Source organism: Muntiacus reevesi, chromosome 3, assembly GCF_963930625.1.
Source record: "Muntiacus reevesi chromosome 3, mMunRee1.1, whole genome shotgun sequence".
NCBI lineage: Eukaryota > Metazoa > Chordata > Mammalia > Artiodactyla > Cervidae > Muntiacus > Muntiacus reevesi.
Window position 1 is genome coordinate 31,243,523 of NC_089251.1, and position 19,157 is coordinate 31,262,679.

A 19,157-nucleotide genomic window follows, 5' to 3' on the forward strand; every position below is an offset into this window, starting at 1 on the left:
TTTGACCAGCCCCTTTCAACTCCATGCCCTTCTGGATGCAGGGGCTGCCTCCCCTCCCCCATATCACTCTGACCTGGCCAATCAGGGTACCCAGCTTCCTTGGACAAAGTGACTGGACCCAGTAATGAGTTGGTACAGGATTAAGCAGGACCAATCAGAATACTTCCCTAAGCTAGATATAAGGCTATCAGGAGAGCTCCACTGGGGCCGTCAGCTGAGAGCATGTAAATACAGTGCTCTCATTGGCCTTCTTCCCCCCGTACAGAATCAGCCCATTTATAGAAGGAGGCCAGAAGGAGCCAAAACAAAAGACAGAAGTGGAGCGAGATCAAGAGATAAGGAAAGAGCAAGAAAGAGAGAGAGAGAGAGAGAGAACCAGTACTTGAAGTCAGATCCTGAGATCTGTTCAACTCTGTGAATCAACCCTGCATCCTTCCTAACTGAAGGGTCTGTTTCCTTTTTGTTAAACACATGGTTCTGTAAATATGTCACCAGGATGAAGACAGTGTGATTCATCTCGTGGGGTTCAAGGGGTAGAGGATGAGCTGATCAGAAAGTTTCTGTCATGGTGACAGCTGGCCACATCTTCCTGCTGGAAATAAGGACAGCCCCTGTAGCACCACCCCACGGTCCCATCTGTCCATTCTCTGCCCTTTGGACCGGACGGTACCTCCTGCACAGCCAGACCCAGAGATCCGGAACACCTATTAGACCTTCCCAGTGTGGGCTCCAGCTATACAGAAAACTGGGTGGCTGTTCTTTGGGCCCTGCCTCTCTCATAGACTCCATATCCATCCATGCATTTCCCTCCACTCCCAACCCTTCACACCTATTCCAAGCTCTGCCAAGCCTCCTTCCATCAATCGGGCAGGACTCTGTCTTCCTTCTTGTGACCGAGTCCACCCTATGGCCATTGGCCATTCCTGACCCCTTGAGTGGGCCTCCCTCCCTGCCCAGGCCATCCTTTAAGTTCCTGGACATTCTCACTTCCATGTCCCTCCGTCAGGGTTGCCTCCTCCCCTAGGTTCACCCACAGGCTTGACACCTCTTCTTTCCTCTTTTCTCCTTTTTCACAGGGCCTAAGAGGCCTTTCCAGAAATTCAGATGAGAGAGGCCTAGCCAGTCCAGGAAGTGCTAATCTCAGGCTCCCTGCCCCAAAAGACTAGTTCATGCAGCACTGGATGGGGGCCTGCCGTGCACAGCCCAGTCCCATGGGGGTGGGCAAGACCTCCTGAAGGTGGAGAGTGCCAGCTGCCTCAGTGGAAAACCTCTCTTCACAAATGGCACACACGTCATGGTCCATCTTTATTTAAAAGACAAATATGTATATATTCACACATACATTTCGAATTCGAGACTTGTTTAGACTTTGTGCACGTAGATTTATACATAGACACAAACATTTACATATGTATATATAATGGAATATACACTATATATAAATAAAAGTCTAGAAGTAAATACACTAAAATGTCAATAATGTGGGAGTCTTAAAAATAAAAACTTTATTGAGGTATAATTTATACACAATAAACTGCAGTGTATTTAAGAGCACAGTTAAATGAGTTTTGACAAAAATATACACCCATGTAGCTGCCACATAACATTTTCTCCTTTGTGCCTTTTTAAAATTTCTAATGTTTTTAATTCAGTGGCCAAGTATGACTTAAGTAATTGGATAAAAACATTTCCAGAAAGGAAGAGAGAGAGAGAGAGGCCCCGGGTCTCTGGCCCTGCGTTCCAGCGGAAGCCAGCCCTGAGATGGGACAGGTTGACCAGGCTTTCGAGGACTCCCCACAGTCACTCTCGGAGGACCTACTTAAAGCAGAACATGACCCATTTTGGGGGTGAATAAGCCACAGTTCAGAGAGGTTGGTGACACTATCCTCTAAGTGCTGGGTCAGAACCGATAAGGGATGGTCTTGAACCTCTCTCCATATGCTTCACTCAACTAGTTGTGGGGAGCCCGACTGGACCTTCTCCAGACTCATTCAGGGGTCCCTGCCTCCTGAGCAGCAGGGAATGAGACCAGTGGCCTGTCCAGACACGGCAGCCTCAAAGCCCAGCCCTCAAGGACAACAGCCCATCCCCCTGTATTAGTTACCAATGTGATTTAGGTGGGAGGTGGTGAAAGCTGACCCTTATCAGGAGACGTGGTCCTCTGGGAACCTAGCAATATCTCATCCTCACTCAAAAAGGGTGAGCATCTGCCAGCGGGACCCACCTCCTGCCCTGGTCCCCAGCAGGTAGACAGGGTGAGCGGTACCCCCTAGGCCCCTGTTCCCTCCCCCACGCGCAGGGTCTTCTCCACTTCCAGGAAAAGGTCCCACCGTAGCTGAGGCCCCTTGGGCTGCACACCCAGGAGTCATCAAGGTCCCCTGGAAACCCAAGTCTTGAGGACTAATATGGGGAATGCGTGCATGCTAAGTTGCTCAGTCGTGTCCGACTCTTTGCGACCCCATGGAGTGTGGTCCGCCACGCTGTCCATGGGGATTCTCCAGGCAAGAACACTAGAGTGGGTTGCCATGCCCTTCTCCAGGGGATCTTTCCAACCCAGGAATCAAATTCACATCTCTTTCGTCTCCTGCATTGGCCGGTGGGTTCTTTACCACTAGCGCCACCTGGGAAGCCGGTATGCACAGAGTAGAAGCTATAAAATAAGAAATCTTTCACCGAGGTCCCCCTTTGCCCAGGCTTCCAACGCCTGCATTTCCCTCATTCTAAAGAGACAGCCCCCTGGGGTGGTAGGTGCAGAAGGAGCCAGGACTAAGTAGAGAAGGGTGAGGGGCTGCACACCCAGACCCTTGAAGAGGGAGCAGGGAGTTGCCACAGAGACCCTAGGGGACCAGTCCAACACACGAGAGGCTAAGTGGGGACAGGTAATACCTGAGGCTGCAACCTGCAGCCTGGAAGTATGCAGACAGTTTGTGAAATTCAGACTCTGCCACTGTGTGCCCAGTGATCATGACCGAGTATGTATCCCATGTGTAAAATGGGATAATAATACCTGGCACGGAGGTTGTGAAGATGTTAACACAGAGTGATTTCTGGTACATACTAAGCACTCATTATGTGTTAGTAATAACAATGATTATAATAACTAGAAAGAGATTATGTGCCAGACCTGGTGTGGGCCGCGGGAAAGGCCCCGCTCTTGCAGGAAAGATAGTTAATCAACAGGTAAGCCAAAATGATGAGTCAGAATTTCAGAGTGATAGCCACAAAGATAAGGAATAAAATAGGAAGGAGTAGAAACAAGACTTCTTGAGATAGGAGAGGGGTCAGGGAGTGTCTCTCTGCCCCGAGACCTAAATGAGGGGAAACAGGCAGAGGAGGGAGATGAATAAGCTTTCCAGGTAGAGGGTGCAGCTTGTACAAAAACCCTGTGACCGGAAAGAGGTTGGTGTGTTTATAGGGAAGACCAGCGCTGCTTGGGTGTCCTCTGAGGCTGGTGGAACTTTGGAGTCCGAGGTGAAGTTTATTCTTGTTGCTGTATGTGCTGTGCTGTGTTTAGTCGCTCGGTCATGTCTGACCTTTGCGACCCCATGGACTGTAGCCCGCCAGGCTCCTCTGTCCATGGGATTTCCCAGGCAAGAAAACTGGAGTGGATTGGCATTTCCTTCTCCAGGGGATCTTCCAAACCCAGGTCTCCCACATTGCAGGCAGATTCTTTACCATCTGAGCCACCAGACACAGAACTGATGGGGCTTTTTTGAGGGTTTGATTTTTAATGAGATTATTCTGTGTACTGAATGAGCTAGAAGGGACAGGAAGACAAAAAATGGGGAAAGAGACCAGTTAGGGGACAGATGATCGGGACTTGGGCTAAAGCAGCAGAAGCAGGGTTGGCAAGGATGGCTGAATGAAGGATACATTTAGAGGTGAGGACTGTTAGAACAAACTGGTGAACCAGATATAGGAAGTGACAGAAAGGGAGGAATCAAGGATGGGCCCCAGGGTTTAGATGCCAGTGAAGGGGCTTCCCAGGTAGCTACATACTATCAGGTATTTCACTCTGTAGGGTGATAGGAGGACTTCCCTGGTGGCTCAGTGGTAAAGAACCTGCCTGCCAATACAGGAGACTCTGGTTTGATCCCTGGGTTAGGAGGATTTCCTGGAGGAGGAAGTGGCAACCCAATCCAGTATTCTTGCCTGGAAAATTCCATGGAGAGAGGAGCCTGGCAGGCTACTGTCCATGGGGGTCACAAAGAGTCGGACACAACTGAGTGACTTAGCACACACATACAAGCGCCAGTTACTGAGACATAGACTAGGAGCTGGTTGAGAAGAGACCAAGAATTAGGGTTTTCAGCTCACATTTAAGGTGCCTGTGTAACCTCCAAGAGTGGGGGCCAGCTGGATGTATGATCACAGCTGGATATATGAACCTGGGCCTCCAAGGGACGCTAGGGTGGAGGAGGATGTGGGAGTCCCAGACCCTCCCACACGCTGAGGACAGGAAGAGGAAGGGACCCAGGGGCATAGGAAGATGCAGGGTGTGATGTCAGCAACTCAGGGAGGGGAGTCCCCCGGTCCAGCTCTTGAGAGGTCATGGGAGGGGGGTGATGGGCCTGCTGGGGGAGGGGGGAGGGGAACAGGAAGTGAGCAAGCAGAGCCGGTGAGGGCTGGGAGTGCCTTCAAGTTTCATCGCTGTAAAGCAGAGCAGAGAAACAGGGTATCTGAGTGGCGATCAGCACAGCCCCCTCTCAAGACAGGCGAGAGGTGTGGGTTGGGGGAGGAAGGACAGGGAGGTAACGGGAAGTCCTCACACTGGGCCAGGCAGGACTTCGGTGATGGAGTAAGCTCATGTCACTGTTACCCAAGCCAAGTCAGGGCCAGACAAGGGATGGACGCCTTGGGAGAGGTGGGGTATATTTCTCTATGCTGGCATTTTTCCTGCCTCCAGTGAAGCAGGGGGGAGGGGGCTGCAGGGTTTGTGACCCATCAGGGCCTCAGGGCCAAAGGCTCCGAGTCTCCTCCCTTTTCACAAGGGTACCACCAGAGGCCACATGCTTGACCACACATCAAAACCCAAGTTTCCAGTGAGAAGACTCAGGCCCAAGAAGGGTGGCTGACCTGCCCGAGGCCACACAGGATCCAGACAAGCGCGTTCTAAATGATGGTCTTTCTATACAGTTCAGCACCCCTGGGACTTTGGGGTTGAACAGGGAGAGCTTGGCAGGGCTGCTCTTTGACATTTGAACCCACCTCTGGAAATTGCAGTTTGAGTTGTCCACCCTTCAGAGGCTGTCGTCCCCAAGCCTCCAGCCTTCCAGCCTAGTTGCAGCCCCTCCTCGGATCCCAGCTGAGGGGGAGGGAAAGGTACCACTGAGGTGAGTGGGCCATGGCCTTTTAAAGTGTGAAAAGTGAAAGTCGCTCAGTCATGTCTGACTCTTTGCGACCCCATGATCTCTCCATGGAATTCTCTGGGCAAGAATACTAGAGTGGGTTGCCATTCCCTTCTCCAGAGGATCTTCCTGACCCAGGGATGGAACCAGAGTCTCCCTGCACTGCAGGCACATTCTTTAACATCTGAGCTACCAGGAAAGCCCATTTTAAAGTGTGTAGGAACTAAAGAGAAAGGGAGCTTTGGGGTGATACCAGGGGACTGTCCAAAGGGAGCCTCATCCTCCTTGGACGTGACTTCCTTGTGCCCCCACCTCTAACATACACTTTCTTCCCCCCACTGCAGCCTCACCCCCAAAACCGGCACCGCCAGGAGTGACACCCACTGCCCACACCTGCCCCTCTGGCCCTGCTATGTATGACTTCGGCTTCCCCAACCAGCCAGCCCCCAGCCAGCCTCTTCTCTCCTCCCTCTTCTAATTCCACTCCAGACCCAAATTAACCTTGTTGCACCCAGGCATGGATCTCTTCAACCAACAAGCCTGGACCTGGTGGTATATGGCACCACACCTCCTCCCCACCAGGGCAGCCTGCCCTCCCCCGAGCAGTCAATCCCCATTTACCTTGATTCCTGCCCAGCCCTGACCTTTCCCTATCTCTCCCAACCCTTGTATCATCAAATAACACCTTATTTAAATCCAGGAACTTCACAGGATGGTTTCTAGTAAAGAAATGGCCCCAGCAGCTCCCTCCCATAAGCTCTGGCCAGACCTCCCACCCCCCAGCTCAGATGACACTGGGGTGCTCAGCCTTGGCTTTCAGAGCAGGAAGGCACCAAAAACACCCTCCCATTTCTCCTTAGCTTTGGAGCTAGACTCTCGGTGTGAATTCCACCCTCTACCAGGCTTCCTCCAGGTCCACACTCCAGAAGAGCTCACTTTCAAAATTTAGTGACCAAATAGTATTGCTTCCATCTCTGGCTTGTAGCTGTAGATCTCCAGCTTCTCTCTCACACAGAGTCTTGAGTCTTTCTCACTGAGATGAACACATTTCGAAGATTGTATGACAAAAGACTACATTTGTTTCTTTCTGAACTCAGAGTCTCAGAGCTGAGGATTGAGCAGAAATCAGGTAAATGTGTCAGGATCCAACCACCATGTTCATCTACTTTGCCCCAGTAAGTTTCATTCCTGGGAATGTATCTTAAAAGAAAAAAATACAAAATATAGGGGGGGGAAAGCCAACATATAAAGATATTTATTGCAGCTCTATTTATAGCTAAAATAAAATGCATATATATATATATATATATAGAAACAAACATCCAACAAGAAAATGCCATGCAGCCATTTTTTAAAAAAGAATTCTACATCAACACTGAAAAATATGAGAAAAAAGTAGAAGTTAAATACACATTTACAATTTTGTAAAGAAAATAAAAAGTGCCCATGGGAGTGGGGGGGGGGGTTGTTATTTTCTTTTTCTCAAAATTTCCCCTTATAATTTATTTCAAAGCTGCCAGTAAAGTGGTGCCGTCCTAAACCTCCCCCAAAATCTAATGTATCAAAGAAACCTTGAATAACCCTCCTTTAAGAAAAGAAACCGTTGGCTGGATCTGCTTGGTGCTTAGGATGGAAGTGCAGCATGAAATGGGGGTCTTAGGGAGATGTGATGGGAAAAGTCCGATTCTTCTGTGTGTTCAGATCAGTTTCTTAGATGGGAGGACAGGGAACTAGTGACCATCAGGCAAAGAATCATGAGGACAAAGAGGATGTCGTGTGTGGACAGGCTCTTCCAACCACAAGGCACTGTCTGCTAGCCAGATAGGGCCGAGGAGGGGCGGGTCGGCCAGAACCCAGACTTGGGGTCTCAGGGAAGTCCAGCATGAGCCCCGGTGGCCGTTCAGCACCTCTTGATCAACCAGGGTTTCGCTGTACTCAGGGCAGCCCTGTACTGCCGGCCAGGAGTGAAACAGGATCTCCCTATGCTGAGCTGAAACAGGCTCACCTCTGCCCGCAGGCCCCTCTTCCACCTGCCACATGGAATGACCCAGAATCACCCCACCCCCTGGGCTCGCCCTGTCACTGTCCGCACTCATCCCTCAATTCTCCCTTTTTCAGGTCAAATGCCTGTGTCTCGCAGGGTCCATTGCCCAGTCCAGACTGTCCACCACACCGCTGCTCTCTTCTGGATGCCCCTGTGTTTTGGGGAAAAAAAAAACCCAGAGAGAGGGGAACAGTGCCCATGACCAAAGTCAAAGCCCTGTGACCCCTCTGATGATCATCTTCCCCGCTCAGCCTTGGACAGAATTTGCTTTTCCAGCAACTACGCCTTGCTAACTGATCTTTGACCTTCCAGTCAATCAAACCACCCTTTTTAAAATCTGGTTTACAATCCTTATCGAATGTTCATGCAGGTGATGTTTTAAAGGGAGGAACTGCATTGTCTACACCCAATGCTAGGACCTCCCGATTGGGGCACTTAAACCTCTCTGGGGAAGGCTGAGAACAGTCATGTCAGGGGGAAGGAGACGCAAGACAAAAGGACATTATTACGGTGCTTTTTCCGTTTTTCTTTTTGCACAAAAACAGTCCATTTATTCAAGTGTTCTCCAGCACAAGTACATTAGAAAGGAGCTTTATTATATTCTTCTGGGCACAAAAAAAAATGTGATGAAGGCGGAATTGACAGACTTTCTACATCTGCTGTACGCACTGACCTCTTTATAATTATTTCATAACAGCTATGTCACGAGCATCACTTACACAGAGATACAACAGGACATGGGGGCATGGTGGTGGGGACCCACGCAGGGCCTTCTCACACCCCCTCCCCGATGTCCCAGAACCAGACTGTGAAATGTACATTATTATTGTCAATAAATAGAGAAGCAACCCTAAAAAAAAAAAAAAAAAAAAAAAAATACAGTGGTGAAAGGATGCTGGAACCAGGAAGAAAAAACAACAACAACAACAACAAAGAGTCAGAAGAGGAACTGAAGAAAAAGGAAAGAGGGCCGGGAAGGGAAGGGTCGGGGAGTAAGTCCTGCATTTAGCTGCGTGGAATGTGCAGTCAAAGTGCTCTCCCGCCGGGGTCAAAGCGAAATCGTCTGTAACAGTAAAAGTTATTACCAAATCAGCTACGGAGTTTATTCTTCAGTATGAATACATGATTTCCCACAAATAAGTAAGCACCCGCTACTTCAATGCCTCAGCTAAAACACATGAAATCGTTCATTTAGTTTTCAAGTACAAAGTTAAAATGCCTTTTTAATAATAATATATCAGAGTAAAATAATAGTCTCTTTTAAACTCCACTACAAGAAAACAAAACAAACAGTCATTGTCCAGACAGCAGACTTAATTTAACAATATATATTTTTAATAAAATGTTTTAGCACCTTGTTGAGTCACCTCCTCCCTCTGCGTATTCTAAGGAATTTCGGTATTTTTGTGGTTGGTTGGATTCTAGGGCTGTGCTACCAAATCAGTCTGTGAAGTGAAATGGGACTCAGGTGATGCTTTCGGATCCCTGCTCATGTTCTCGGGCCCAGGGCTGGAGGCCATGAGGAAGCCGCCCTCCCATGCCCCTCGGGGAAGTTTTCCAGTTAGGGGAGTTACAGGAGTCTGGGGGCTTCCGTCAGGGCAATTTAGCCAGTCACGACCAGCCAAGGACCTTCCATCCTTGTCCTCACTGCTTCTGACCTGCCTGTCTGTCCCTCTCCCCTGGACTCCACTGTTGAGGGCCAGCGGTAAACAGGAGGCCAACCACAGGCCTGCTCAGCCGGGTCTCAGGAACACACAGTGCAAGAGGGTCTGACCTCACATCCTAGAGACCCCAGCCTTCCTTTACCAAAACGTAAAGATACAAGAGCTTCTGCTAGAACAGTGGAGTCCATCCTTGATATAAACCTATCCTCTTTCCTCTTAGATCCTCCAAACACTTGTGGTTAATCCTTGCCCCAGCAGGGAACGGCCTGGGGGGCCAATCCGGCTCCACGCCACCCCTCCAGACGTGGAGGAAAAGAGAGTGGGACAACTCCAGTGTCCTCTCTTGACCACAAGCGCTGAAAGCGTCCAGACTAGACCCTGCCCGATGACAAATTCAGATTCCTCATCTCCCAGGATCAAAACAGGGCCTGGCTAGAAACCCAGTTCTCAAAAGCATCTGGGCTCTGCTGACCACAAGTAACAAGCAGCTCTCGTCAGATCAGATTGCGGTGCCAGGCAGGTCCCATGGTCCTAACCCTGCAAGTTCCCTGAAAATGACACCTCTTAAAGACACCATTGCCACAGCATCTCTGCACCAGGCAGGACAATAGGAATTCAAATCCGCCTCCAAGACCCACTTTATATATAACTTATGTCATCAGTGAGATGAAGACTAAGACCACTCCCTGGATGGCTCTGCTGAAAGAATCCTTCCCTTGCTCCTGTTGTACACCATCCTGTGCTGGAGATGGCAGGCTATTCCCATCGAGGTTTCCCCAGAATTGCCAGTTGCTCGGGAAGTAGGGGGAGACTAGTTCAATGTCCACTAGCCTGCCTTCCTGCTGGGTCGGCCTGTCCCAATCCACATCCTACAGACTCATCAAAAACCCACACAGGCACCTTCGCCAGCCAACCTCTGCCAGGCCCGTCTCAAAAGCAAAGCGGCCCCCTGTACTCTTTTGGGGACGTCTGCTTTCTAGAATGTTCAAGAGCAGGAAGATTCTAGGGTCTATAAAGAAAAACAGACAGTGGCACACCCGAGTGGCTGTCTGCAAAACCCCACCAGCCTTCACCCCCAGCTCCCCAGCCTATGCACTTTGGCTGGTCCCCAGGGAGGGGGTCAGCACCAACCAGCCTGAGGCCCCCAGAGCACAGCAGCTGCTGGCCAAGTACCAGCTTCCTCTGTGGGCAGACAACCCCCAGCTCTGTGACCCCGGCCAGCTCCCCCAGCCCAGAGTCACGGATCTCTTTGGCACCACACTCTACTTGGCACCTGCAGTAAGTAGGGGGTACCACCCTAAGTCCCTGGAAACCCCCATTTCCAGGAATTTGTACATGAGCCTGCTCAAGAGAAACAAACCTCCACCGAGAACATGCTCCAGAATTTTCCAAAGGCCTTCCTGGTTTCTCCCACTGCACTGCCTCTATCAATGATCCCCCACCTTAATCCACACACGACTTTGACTCGGCCTATCCAGCACAGCTCTCCTTTAGAAGGTATCCCCAGAGGCACCCTGGGGGTTGGAAGGAGATAGTGAAAAGCACCCCAGCCTGGCCAAGTTGGCACATTCCCAAGGTCCCCTTGGGACCTGCCAAGTTCTACTGTGGGACCAAGCCCCCGGGTGTGGCTGGAAGAAAAGCTGGCGATTGTTAACGCTCATCCCTGCAAGGGGGCCTTTGGCCAAGTCAGGTTGCCAGACCAGGAGGAACAAAGATCAGCCACAACAAGCAAGCTGGCCGGGCCACGCTGACCCCCTCAGGGCTTGCCACATCCCTGGCTACCAAGTTTCTTCCCCACGCTCACTCCCTGGATGGAACCTGGGCCACTGGGAAAAACAAACCCCTGCACACAGCAGCAGACACATGGCCCAGGAGAGCCAGAAGGTCTGCAGAGGAAGAGACAGTCCTGACACAGGCTGGGAAGACCTTAGCGTCGGCCGCCGCCAGGGGAGGGAGCACCTTGGACTGTCTGCGCAGCCCTCCTCCCCCGCCCTCCGGAGTGGTGCTGGTGGGCTCCGGGCGGGAAGATGGAGCCTGGCTGGAGAAGGAGGGGGGCGGGGTGAGCACCACAGTTGGGTACAGACTCCAACAAGGAAGGGGCAGAGGGAACCCCGCCAGCTGCTCCAGCCCCGTGGGAGCCCACCGTCACCACCTGCCATCACGGCACGGAGCTGGCAGGAAGCAACCGGGTATGATCTTAAAAACCAATCTGACAAGGATATGAGTAGCTTGAGGTGTGGGACTAAGCACCCCCTAAAAGGAGTGGGAGACCATGGCCACCAGCTGTGAGCTTACTCCTGAGCAATGAGCAAGGGATTCAAAGCTTGGTTAATTTTTTTTTTTTTAACCAATTACTAATTTGCTTTATTCCAAAGATGAGGTTTGCTGTCCCATTTCTTTCCAATGGAAGCCCCCTGGCCAAGACAGCCCTGGACATCAGTTTCATTTTGGACGGGGGAAGAATAGGTAGGGGGAGCTGAGGGCTGACTTGACTGGTGCCTAGGGTTGCAGGTCAGTGTCACAGGTTGCTAACAGAAGAATCTTTTGACATCACCAGGGGCAAAAGAGATAGAACGCTACCTGCTAGAGGAGAGCACCTGCTAAAAGAAAACCTCCTCCTTTTCCTGTCTTCAGCACCTAGCAACTTCTGGGATTGACAGTCTACCTGCAAACAGGGCAACAGAGGTAAAGAGCTGCAGGGCCGACTCCGCAAAGTCCTGAATCCTGGGGAGAAGAGCACTGGGAGCTCCCTGGCTGTGTGTGTATGTGTGTGTGTGTATGTGTGTGTGTGTGTGTGCGCACGTGCATTTGTTATGCATCGGTATAGAAACATGTTCCTGTGTGTGCGTGTGGGACTGATTGATTGGTGTGGGGCTTGTCTGCAGTGGGGCCCGAGACTCAGCCTTCTGAGCCTCCTTCCCCCACTCCCCACGACATAATATTTCTTATACATGACCCTATCTATGTATTTATATAGCGCCTATCAGCATAGGCCCTATCTTTCTAGGGATGCGAACATGGGACCATGTGCTTGACAGCACACCTCCCAGCCCTGCCAGTCCCAGGAGGTGCCATTCCCCCCTCCCATTATAAAATATATATCTCTATATGCCACATATCTACACCCCATCTATTCAGGCAGGCGTCCGCCCGTTGGGCCCTCACCCTGGAGCCACCCACACCAGCCCTGCCTACCGCCAACGCCAGGCCGCCTGCCTCGGTGGGAAGCGGAACCAAGTGTCGTGCACTTGGGGCTCCAGGTGCTGCCGACTCGAGGTAAGAGCACAGCTTTCATCAGACCAAGTACTAGAAAAAAAATACACACCACTCCGATCACACACGCGAGGAGAGAGGGGCCTGGTCCTCCCTCCAGCCCTGACACACGTGACTCGAGAGGAGGGAAGCAGAAGAGAAGAGGGATGCGCCCGGAAGGCCGGCCTCGGGGACCCCCCCGGCCGCTCAGCTGTTGCCCGCAGCGCCTGGTGGCCCACCTGGCCCGAGGGGTGGGGAGCCAGGGCACCAGGGCCACCACTACCTTAGAAGCACCCTGCTCCCCGCACCTTGGTTTGAAACCTAAAGGGGGGGGGGGTTGGGTTTTTGTTTTCTTAAAAGAAAATCTGAAAACAAACATAATTATAACCAGAACCATAAGAATAATTATAACAAAAGGTGTCATCAGCCTCCCAGTATAAAACTGCAGCCTTTGGAGATGACCAAAAACATCACATTCCAGGGGCCGGAAGCCGCCTTGTGCACAGAGGGTGGATGGTGGGGGCCTCATAAAAGAACACACAAAAAGCGACTTAGACAGGAGAGCACCAGTACGTTTTGTATGTTTTTTTATTTGCTCCAGGTGGGGTCTGAACTGTCACTTGCCCGCACTCTGGATTTTTTTTCTGATCCCACCGCAAGGAGCCCTCGAATCGGCTAATGTGAGAAATTGGGAATGAAGACCCCTCATCCTGCCATCTTGCCGAGGGAGTCTCCTTTTTGAAAAAAATCAAAAGGTTATTGCATGAGCCTGGATGGATCCCACTCTCAGCTTTCCACGGTCCCGACCACCGAATCTCACCCCCCTTTTTTTGGCAGGGAGAAGCGGGAGAACGCTGTTCCCAAATTCTCCTTCACACCTTGTTAAACACCAAGGGGAAATCAAAAAACCCCACCACGGAAACGGTTCACCTCCAAGCTGTCTCCCTTTCTCCATCCTTGGTTAAAACCCTTTGCACATAAGGCAACGTGGAAGCTGATGTTTTTACTCATCTCGCTGTTGTAAAGCACCATTATGAAGTCGGGTTGTACAGTAGTTAACAGTACCTTTTATATATATATCTCATTTCTATCATATATATATAAACTGTAAACAAGAGGTAACAGCGGCTTCTAGAAACTGATTTTCTTCAAGGTTTCCTGTGTGGTAGGCACCTGAATACTGTATAAAAGGGTCTTGTGTGGTGTTCTCGTCTCTCTGCTGCTAGTTGGGTTGTGATCTGCATGACCAGGAATGGTGCTGGCAAGACAGCTCAGTGGCTGGGAGGGGACTCTGCCACCTGAGTGTCTGTTTTCTGTCCCCTGCTTGTGCTCCTATCTGATCAGGCTAGAGACAACAACAAAAAAAAAAGATATATAGTAAAAAAAAAAAAAAAAAAAAAAAATCCAATATATAGATTTCTATAGAATTTCCTTTTTTTCCTTCTCTCCCATCTTTCCTCTGCAAGGTATGGTTACTATTTTTTGTTACTGATTCTTTTTTTTTTTTTTTTTTTTTGCTGCAATAAACCCTCTTGTTTCAGTCACAGCAAGAAACAAAAACCCAAACAAACAGAAAACCCCTCTGAAAAGAGTAGAAAACAAAAGGTTTGACCAGAAAAAAAGGGGGTAGTGGGGGTGGGGAGGGAGCTTGGTTTTGTTTTTAAATAGGACTGAAGATTAACATCGAAAAATCAGGAGATGATGTCCAACCCTTTTTGCAAGGCAAAGCCCTCCGGAATTTCCGCCTCTGTGGGGTTTGTTTGTTTTGTTTTAAATTCCTTTTTCTCTTCTGGGTGCTGATACTTCTCTCCATCCTCACGTTGTTGGTGTTCTGTTGTGTTTTGTGTTTTTTGTTTGTTTGTTAAACCTTGTGTCACTAACTTGGTTTGCCCTCACGTCCCTTACACACAAGCAAAATATTCCTTCAGCGGAGCGAAGAGGTGGCGGATGACCGGCACGCTCCACGACCGGCCCAGCAGTCTCTGCCTCGCCAAGCGGCTCATGTTGGAGACGTCGGTATAGTGGACAGGGAAGCCAAACACCCTGGGGAGAAAAGGCAGAGAGGGGCAGGGGTCAGCGCCAGCCTGGGGCGATCCTGTCTGTGATAACCAATTCGAGTCTCAGGCGCCTGGCTACTTTATGTGGATCTGAAGGCAAGTTAAGATGATGACTGCCCAGATTTACCATACAGCGGAAACAAAGCTCTGTGTGTGCTCAGTCGTGTCTGACTCTGCAAACCCCATGGACTGGACAGCTCGCCAGACTACTCTGTCTATGGGATTTCGCAGGCAAGAATACCAGAGTGGGTGGCCATTCCTCCTTCAGGGGATCATCCCAACTCAGAGATCAAACCTGCGTCAACCGCGTTTCCTGCATTTGCAGGTGGATTCTTTACCACTGACCCACACGGGATGCCCAGAAACAAAGTCAGTGTTTGTGAAAAACACATCCAGGACACGCTTCACCTGAGACTGAGACCCACAGTGGGCATCTCAAGTCTGTAATAAATACACATTCCTATATCTTCCCCCCCACCCCGCCCCACAGAGGAGGGAAAACTCTGCAAGGGCTCCCAACTCATGCCTGAAGTCAGGAGTTCCTGCTTGCTCTGGTTGTGTGTTAATTGTCTCTTTGTTTGGCTAAATCGCAGCTACCCCAAGAAAAAGGACTTGAGTCCAGTCTGCACAAACGAGGGCACTGAAACTGTAAGGCCCATCTGCTCCCGTGCTGTCTTGGTCTACAAAGAACCTAACATGAGCAGCGTGAAGCAGGGAAGCCGGGTCCCTCTTGGCCTCCGGGTGGCGGGACCGGCTCTGCAGCTGCAGTGTCTCTTTGGAGTTAAGCAGGACCACTGGGAGCCAAGGCACCAGGGACAGATTCCTAGATGCCGCCTACTTTAGCCCAGCCTCACAACGCAGAGTCCTCCCCAGGCATCAGCCATGTTGGGAAATGCCTGGGAAGACAAACCCACTGCTCACAGGATGTCTGCAAGGGATCTGAGCCTGGCACAGAGGCTGGGATCCCACCCCCCACCAGCACAAAGAGTGGGTACCTTTCCATTTCAGTGCACCATAAGATGTCCTCTTTCTCATTCATGAAGACGGGGAAATGCTGGTCTTTGCCCTGCTTTATGGAGTTCGACCTAGTAGTAATGGTCCTCACTTTGCTGAACTAGAAGATGGGAGAGGAAACGGAAGATGAGCACTCATCCGCAGCTGACAGCGACTGCCATGTCCAAGGCCTACAAGGCCTGCTTCATCCAGGGGCCAGGGTTGCCCTGCTCTTCCTCCTACACAGAGGGTACCCGGCCATCCTCACTCCAATCCTGCTGGCCAAGGACTAGAGAGACAACAGTTTGAGCCACTGTCCTTCCCAAGTCTTCTAAGAAATGTTTTTCTTCCCAGGAGTAATGATTTACAGGCAAAAGGATGCCGAATTACCCAGGGGTGCAAAGACACCTCTGCGGTGCCAGCAGTCCCAGGAGATTTCTCCAGAGAGAAATGGAACTGCCACATCATAGGAGAATCTGCTCTGAAGGCTCATGCAATGATGATCCTGGCCTGGTAATTCAAAAGCCCAGGGATCTTGGCCAAGACTTCTTAGCGTCTGCCTCCCACGGGACCAGCAGGGCGACACTCAGCAAGGATTCTGACCTCTTCCCCGGCCCTTCAGGCTTTCCCCCGGACCCTCCCCGTCTGGCCAACTGCAACCCCGAGTTACATCCTCCGCAGGCAGCACACAGCCCTGGTGCTGCTCCAGCGCATCCTGCCCTTCTCCTTACCCCTAGCAGAGGGCTTTGATGCTGGGGCTAACCTTGGCTATTCGGCCGTGCTCCAGACACTCCTGCAGCTCCAGCTTATCATTCACAGTGGATGCCAATGGCCTAGGAGGCAGGAGAGAGAGGGTAACGACCGAAACCAGGAGAATGGCAGGGATGCACTCTCAGCACTGACCCAGCAGCCATCTGATTCACATGGAGAAGTAAAGAGCCCCCATCAAACTCCCCCAAACACAGGCACAGACACTGTGGCCACTCACGGACATAGGGCCATGAAGCATCAAATCGTTTAAGGTAAACTCAAAAGTGGTCCCAAACTACAAATAAACAGATAACGCCTGCCTGCCAAGAAGGGGAAACACCCAATTATTTTTAAACCTGTTCCCTAAAAATAGACTGCACCTGAAAAGTACTCATCACAAAGCAAGCTTTGGCATGACAGAATGTTCCGTATTTCAACTATGGTGATGGTTACAGGTATGTACGGTGGATGACACTCATCAAACTGTACATCTTACATGTACAGTTAACAAGAACTTAAATTTTGCACAGTCCCCAGAAGACTAAAACTCTGTGATACTCAACGTGTCACTTTTCAGAAGGCAGACCAGATCACTAAGTGTCACTTTAGGTGATAGCCTTTTTCTGACATTTAGGATTACTACTAAAGGTTTCACATAGTGGTCTACCACCCAGGACCCATGGTCAAGTTGCACCTCCAAACTCCTCTCTGTTTATGTGCACATGTGCACGCACACCCACCCTCACACACACACACACACACACACACACACACACACACACACACACACACAGAGTGTACTTTGTCCCCTGCAGTACCTCCACTCCTCCTGGAAGCTCAGAGTTCTAAAATTTTAGGCTTGGAAGAAGCAGGTAAGAAAACCCCACAGGCCCAAGGTCTGTCAGGAGATAATGACTTAGTGGCTCTATAAAAATACTAGACTACATAAGTCCATCCACTTTATCCAATATGCACAGACATCCTGGGAAGGTTAGGGGGACACCAAGACAGTTTTTAGGTCAGCTACCCACTGACCCACCTCCTTCCAAGCCACAAGCCCTCGAGAAAGACAGGAGCTTTGCCAAAGAGGTCTGAGATTGGGAAGTTCCTAAAACCTCCTGCTATTGGCAGAGAGGCATAGTAGATGACTGAGGTCAGGTTAAATGGTTCATCTAATTTACAAGGAAACCATGGAGATTTAAAATCCACATTTGGGGTGGGGGTGGGAGGCGGTTCAGGAGGGAGGGGACACATAGCCTATGGCCGATTCATGCTGATACATAGCAAAAATCATCACAACAGTGTGATTATCTCCCAATTAAAATAATTTTTTAAAAAACTTAAAAACATTCTGGAAAATACTTCTCTTTGTAATATATTATTGCAATTGGGGGAGTCTCCCTCTGCTTTTGAACCGCTGACTCTCAACCAGAATTCTTTTCTCCTCATGAAGTGAGTGAAGTCGCTCAGTCGTGTCCGACTCTTTGCGACCCGATGGACTGTAGCCTGCCAGGATCCTCCGTTCATGGATTTTCCAGACGAGTACTGGAGTGGGTTGCCATTTCCTTCTCCAGAGGACCTTTCCGACCCAGGGACTGAACCTGGATCTCCTGCGTTGTAGGCAGATGCTTTACCTTCTGAGCCACTGGGGGAGAAACCTGGTGGTTTCTTCTCATAGGCCTTTTATAATATGACTATTACACTGAAGAAATGAAATTTTCTTCATTCCTGGACATTAACATCTGTGTGCAACCTACACAAATGGCATCTTCCCAAAAAAGGACTCGATGCCAACAATGTGCGTGAACAGTAGTGGAGCAGGATGCTCTAAGCTGTGTGGTGCCTGCTGTTTCAAGATGCTGTCTCTGCACGTGCACCCCAATGTTCATCGCAGCACTGTTTATAATAGCCAGGACATGGAAGCAACCTAGATGCCCATCAGCAGACGAATGGATAAGGAAGCTGTGGTACATATACACCATGGAATATTACTCAGCCATTAAAAAGAATTCATTTGAACCAGTTCTAATGAGATGGATGAAACTGGAGCCCATTATACAGAGTGAAGTAAGCCAGAAAGATAAAGACCATTACAGTATACTAACACATATATATGGAATTTAGAAAGATGGTAATGATAACCCTATATGCAAAACAGAAAAAGAGAAACAGATGTACACAACAGACTTTTGGACTCTGTGGGAGAAGGCGAGGGTGGGATGTTTTGAGAGAACAGCATCGAAACATGTATATTATCTAGGGTGAAACAGATCACTAGCCCAGGTTGGATGCATGAGACAAGTGCTCGGGCCTGGTGCACTGGGAAGACCCAGAGGGATTGGGTAGGGAGGGAGGTGGGAGGGGGGATCGGGATGGGGAATACATGTAAATCCATGGCTGATTCAATGTATGACAAAAACCACTACAATATTGTAGAGTAATTAGCCTACAACTAATAAAAAAAAGAAAAAGAAAATATTAAAAAAAAAAAAAAAAAAAAAAAGCTGTCTCTGGAGCCAGCGTGGCCCAGCGGCAGGCACCACTCTTTCCCATTCCCAAACACGTCCTCCATGGCTTTACCTCAGGAAACTAAGGACTAGCTGACTCTCGACACATCACCAGTACAAGAGAACCAACCCTGTAACTCAGCAGCACAATACACGGTCTTCTGTGTCAAGAGTGTGCTTTTTAAAGGTCCTATCTGCGACCACTAGTTTTTCGATTCTTAGCCAAGTTATTTTCTACACCCTGACTCCCCTTCTTCCTCAAGGAAAAGCAAAGACAAAAAACTTGGCAGAGCAGCAAGATGGTCTGCAGGGGAGGCTGGTCACCCCTCGCGCCATCGTCCTGCCTGCAGACACCCACTCATGGCCACCCAGGCACGGAGCTCTCACCAACCTGTTCATACCAGGAAGGTTCCCCCAGAAGTAGCGGGCCCTGTGCGCAGCTGACACTTCTTTGGCATCAATCATCACAGGGTTGGACTATAAAACAGGAGAGAGAGAGAGATGAATATTATAGCGTGCCAGGAAACTTATTAGTTTAGAGC

General features: G+C 49.9%; 1 protein-coding gene across 13 annotated transcripts in view; it reads right to left on the reverse strand.

Moving 5' to 3' along the window:
- Positions 1-1,379: 1,379 nt before the first annotated feature.
- DNMT3A (DNA methyltransferase 3 alpha) overlaps positions 1,380-19,157 on the reverse strand; it is a 111,964-nt gene continuing 94,186 nt past the window's right edge. For 5 of the 13 annotated variants that reach the window (XM_065928688.1, XM_065928687.1, XM_065928689.1 and 2 more), the window contains exons 20-25: positions 19,007-19,092; positions 16,122-16,191; positions 15,361-15,479; positions 14,218-14,351; positions 12,252-12,362; positions 6,003-8,455 (exon numbers count right to left, since the gene is read on the reverse strand). In XM_065928688.1, the coding sequence (XP_065784760.1) occupies positions 8,076-8,455; positions 12,252-12,362; positions 14,218-14,351; positions 15,361-15,479; positions 16,122-16,191; positions 19,007-19,092 (900 nt within the window). In that variant the 3' untranslated portion in view covers positions 6,003-8,075. Of the gene's footprint in view, positions 5,306-6,002; positions 12,363-13,800; positions 14,352-15,360; positions 15,480-16,121; positions 16,192-19,006; positions 19,093-19,157 lie in introns of those variants that run through there. The other 8 variants (XR_010662305.1, XR_010662307.1, XR_010662308.1 and 5 more) reach the window with 8 other exon arrangements.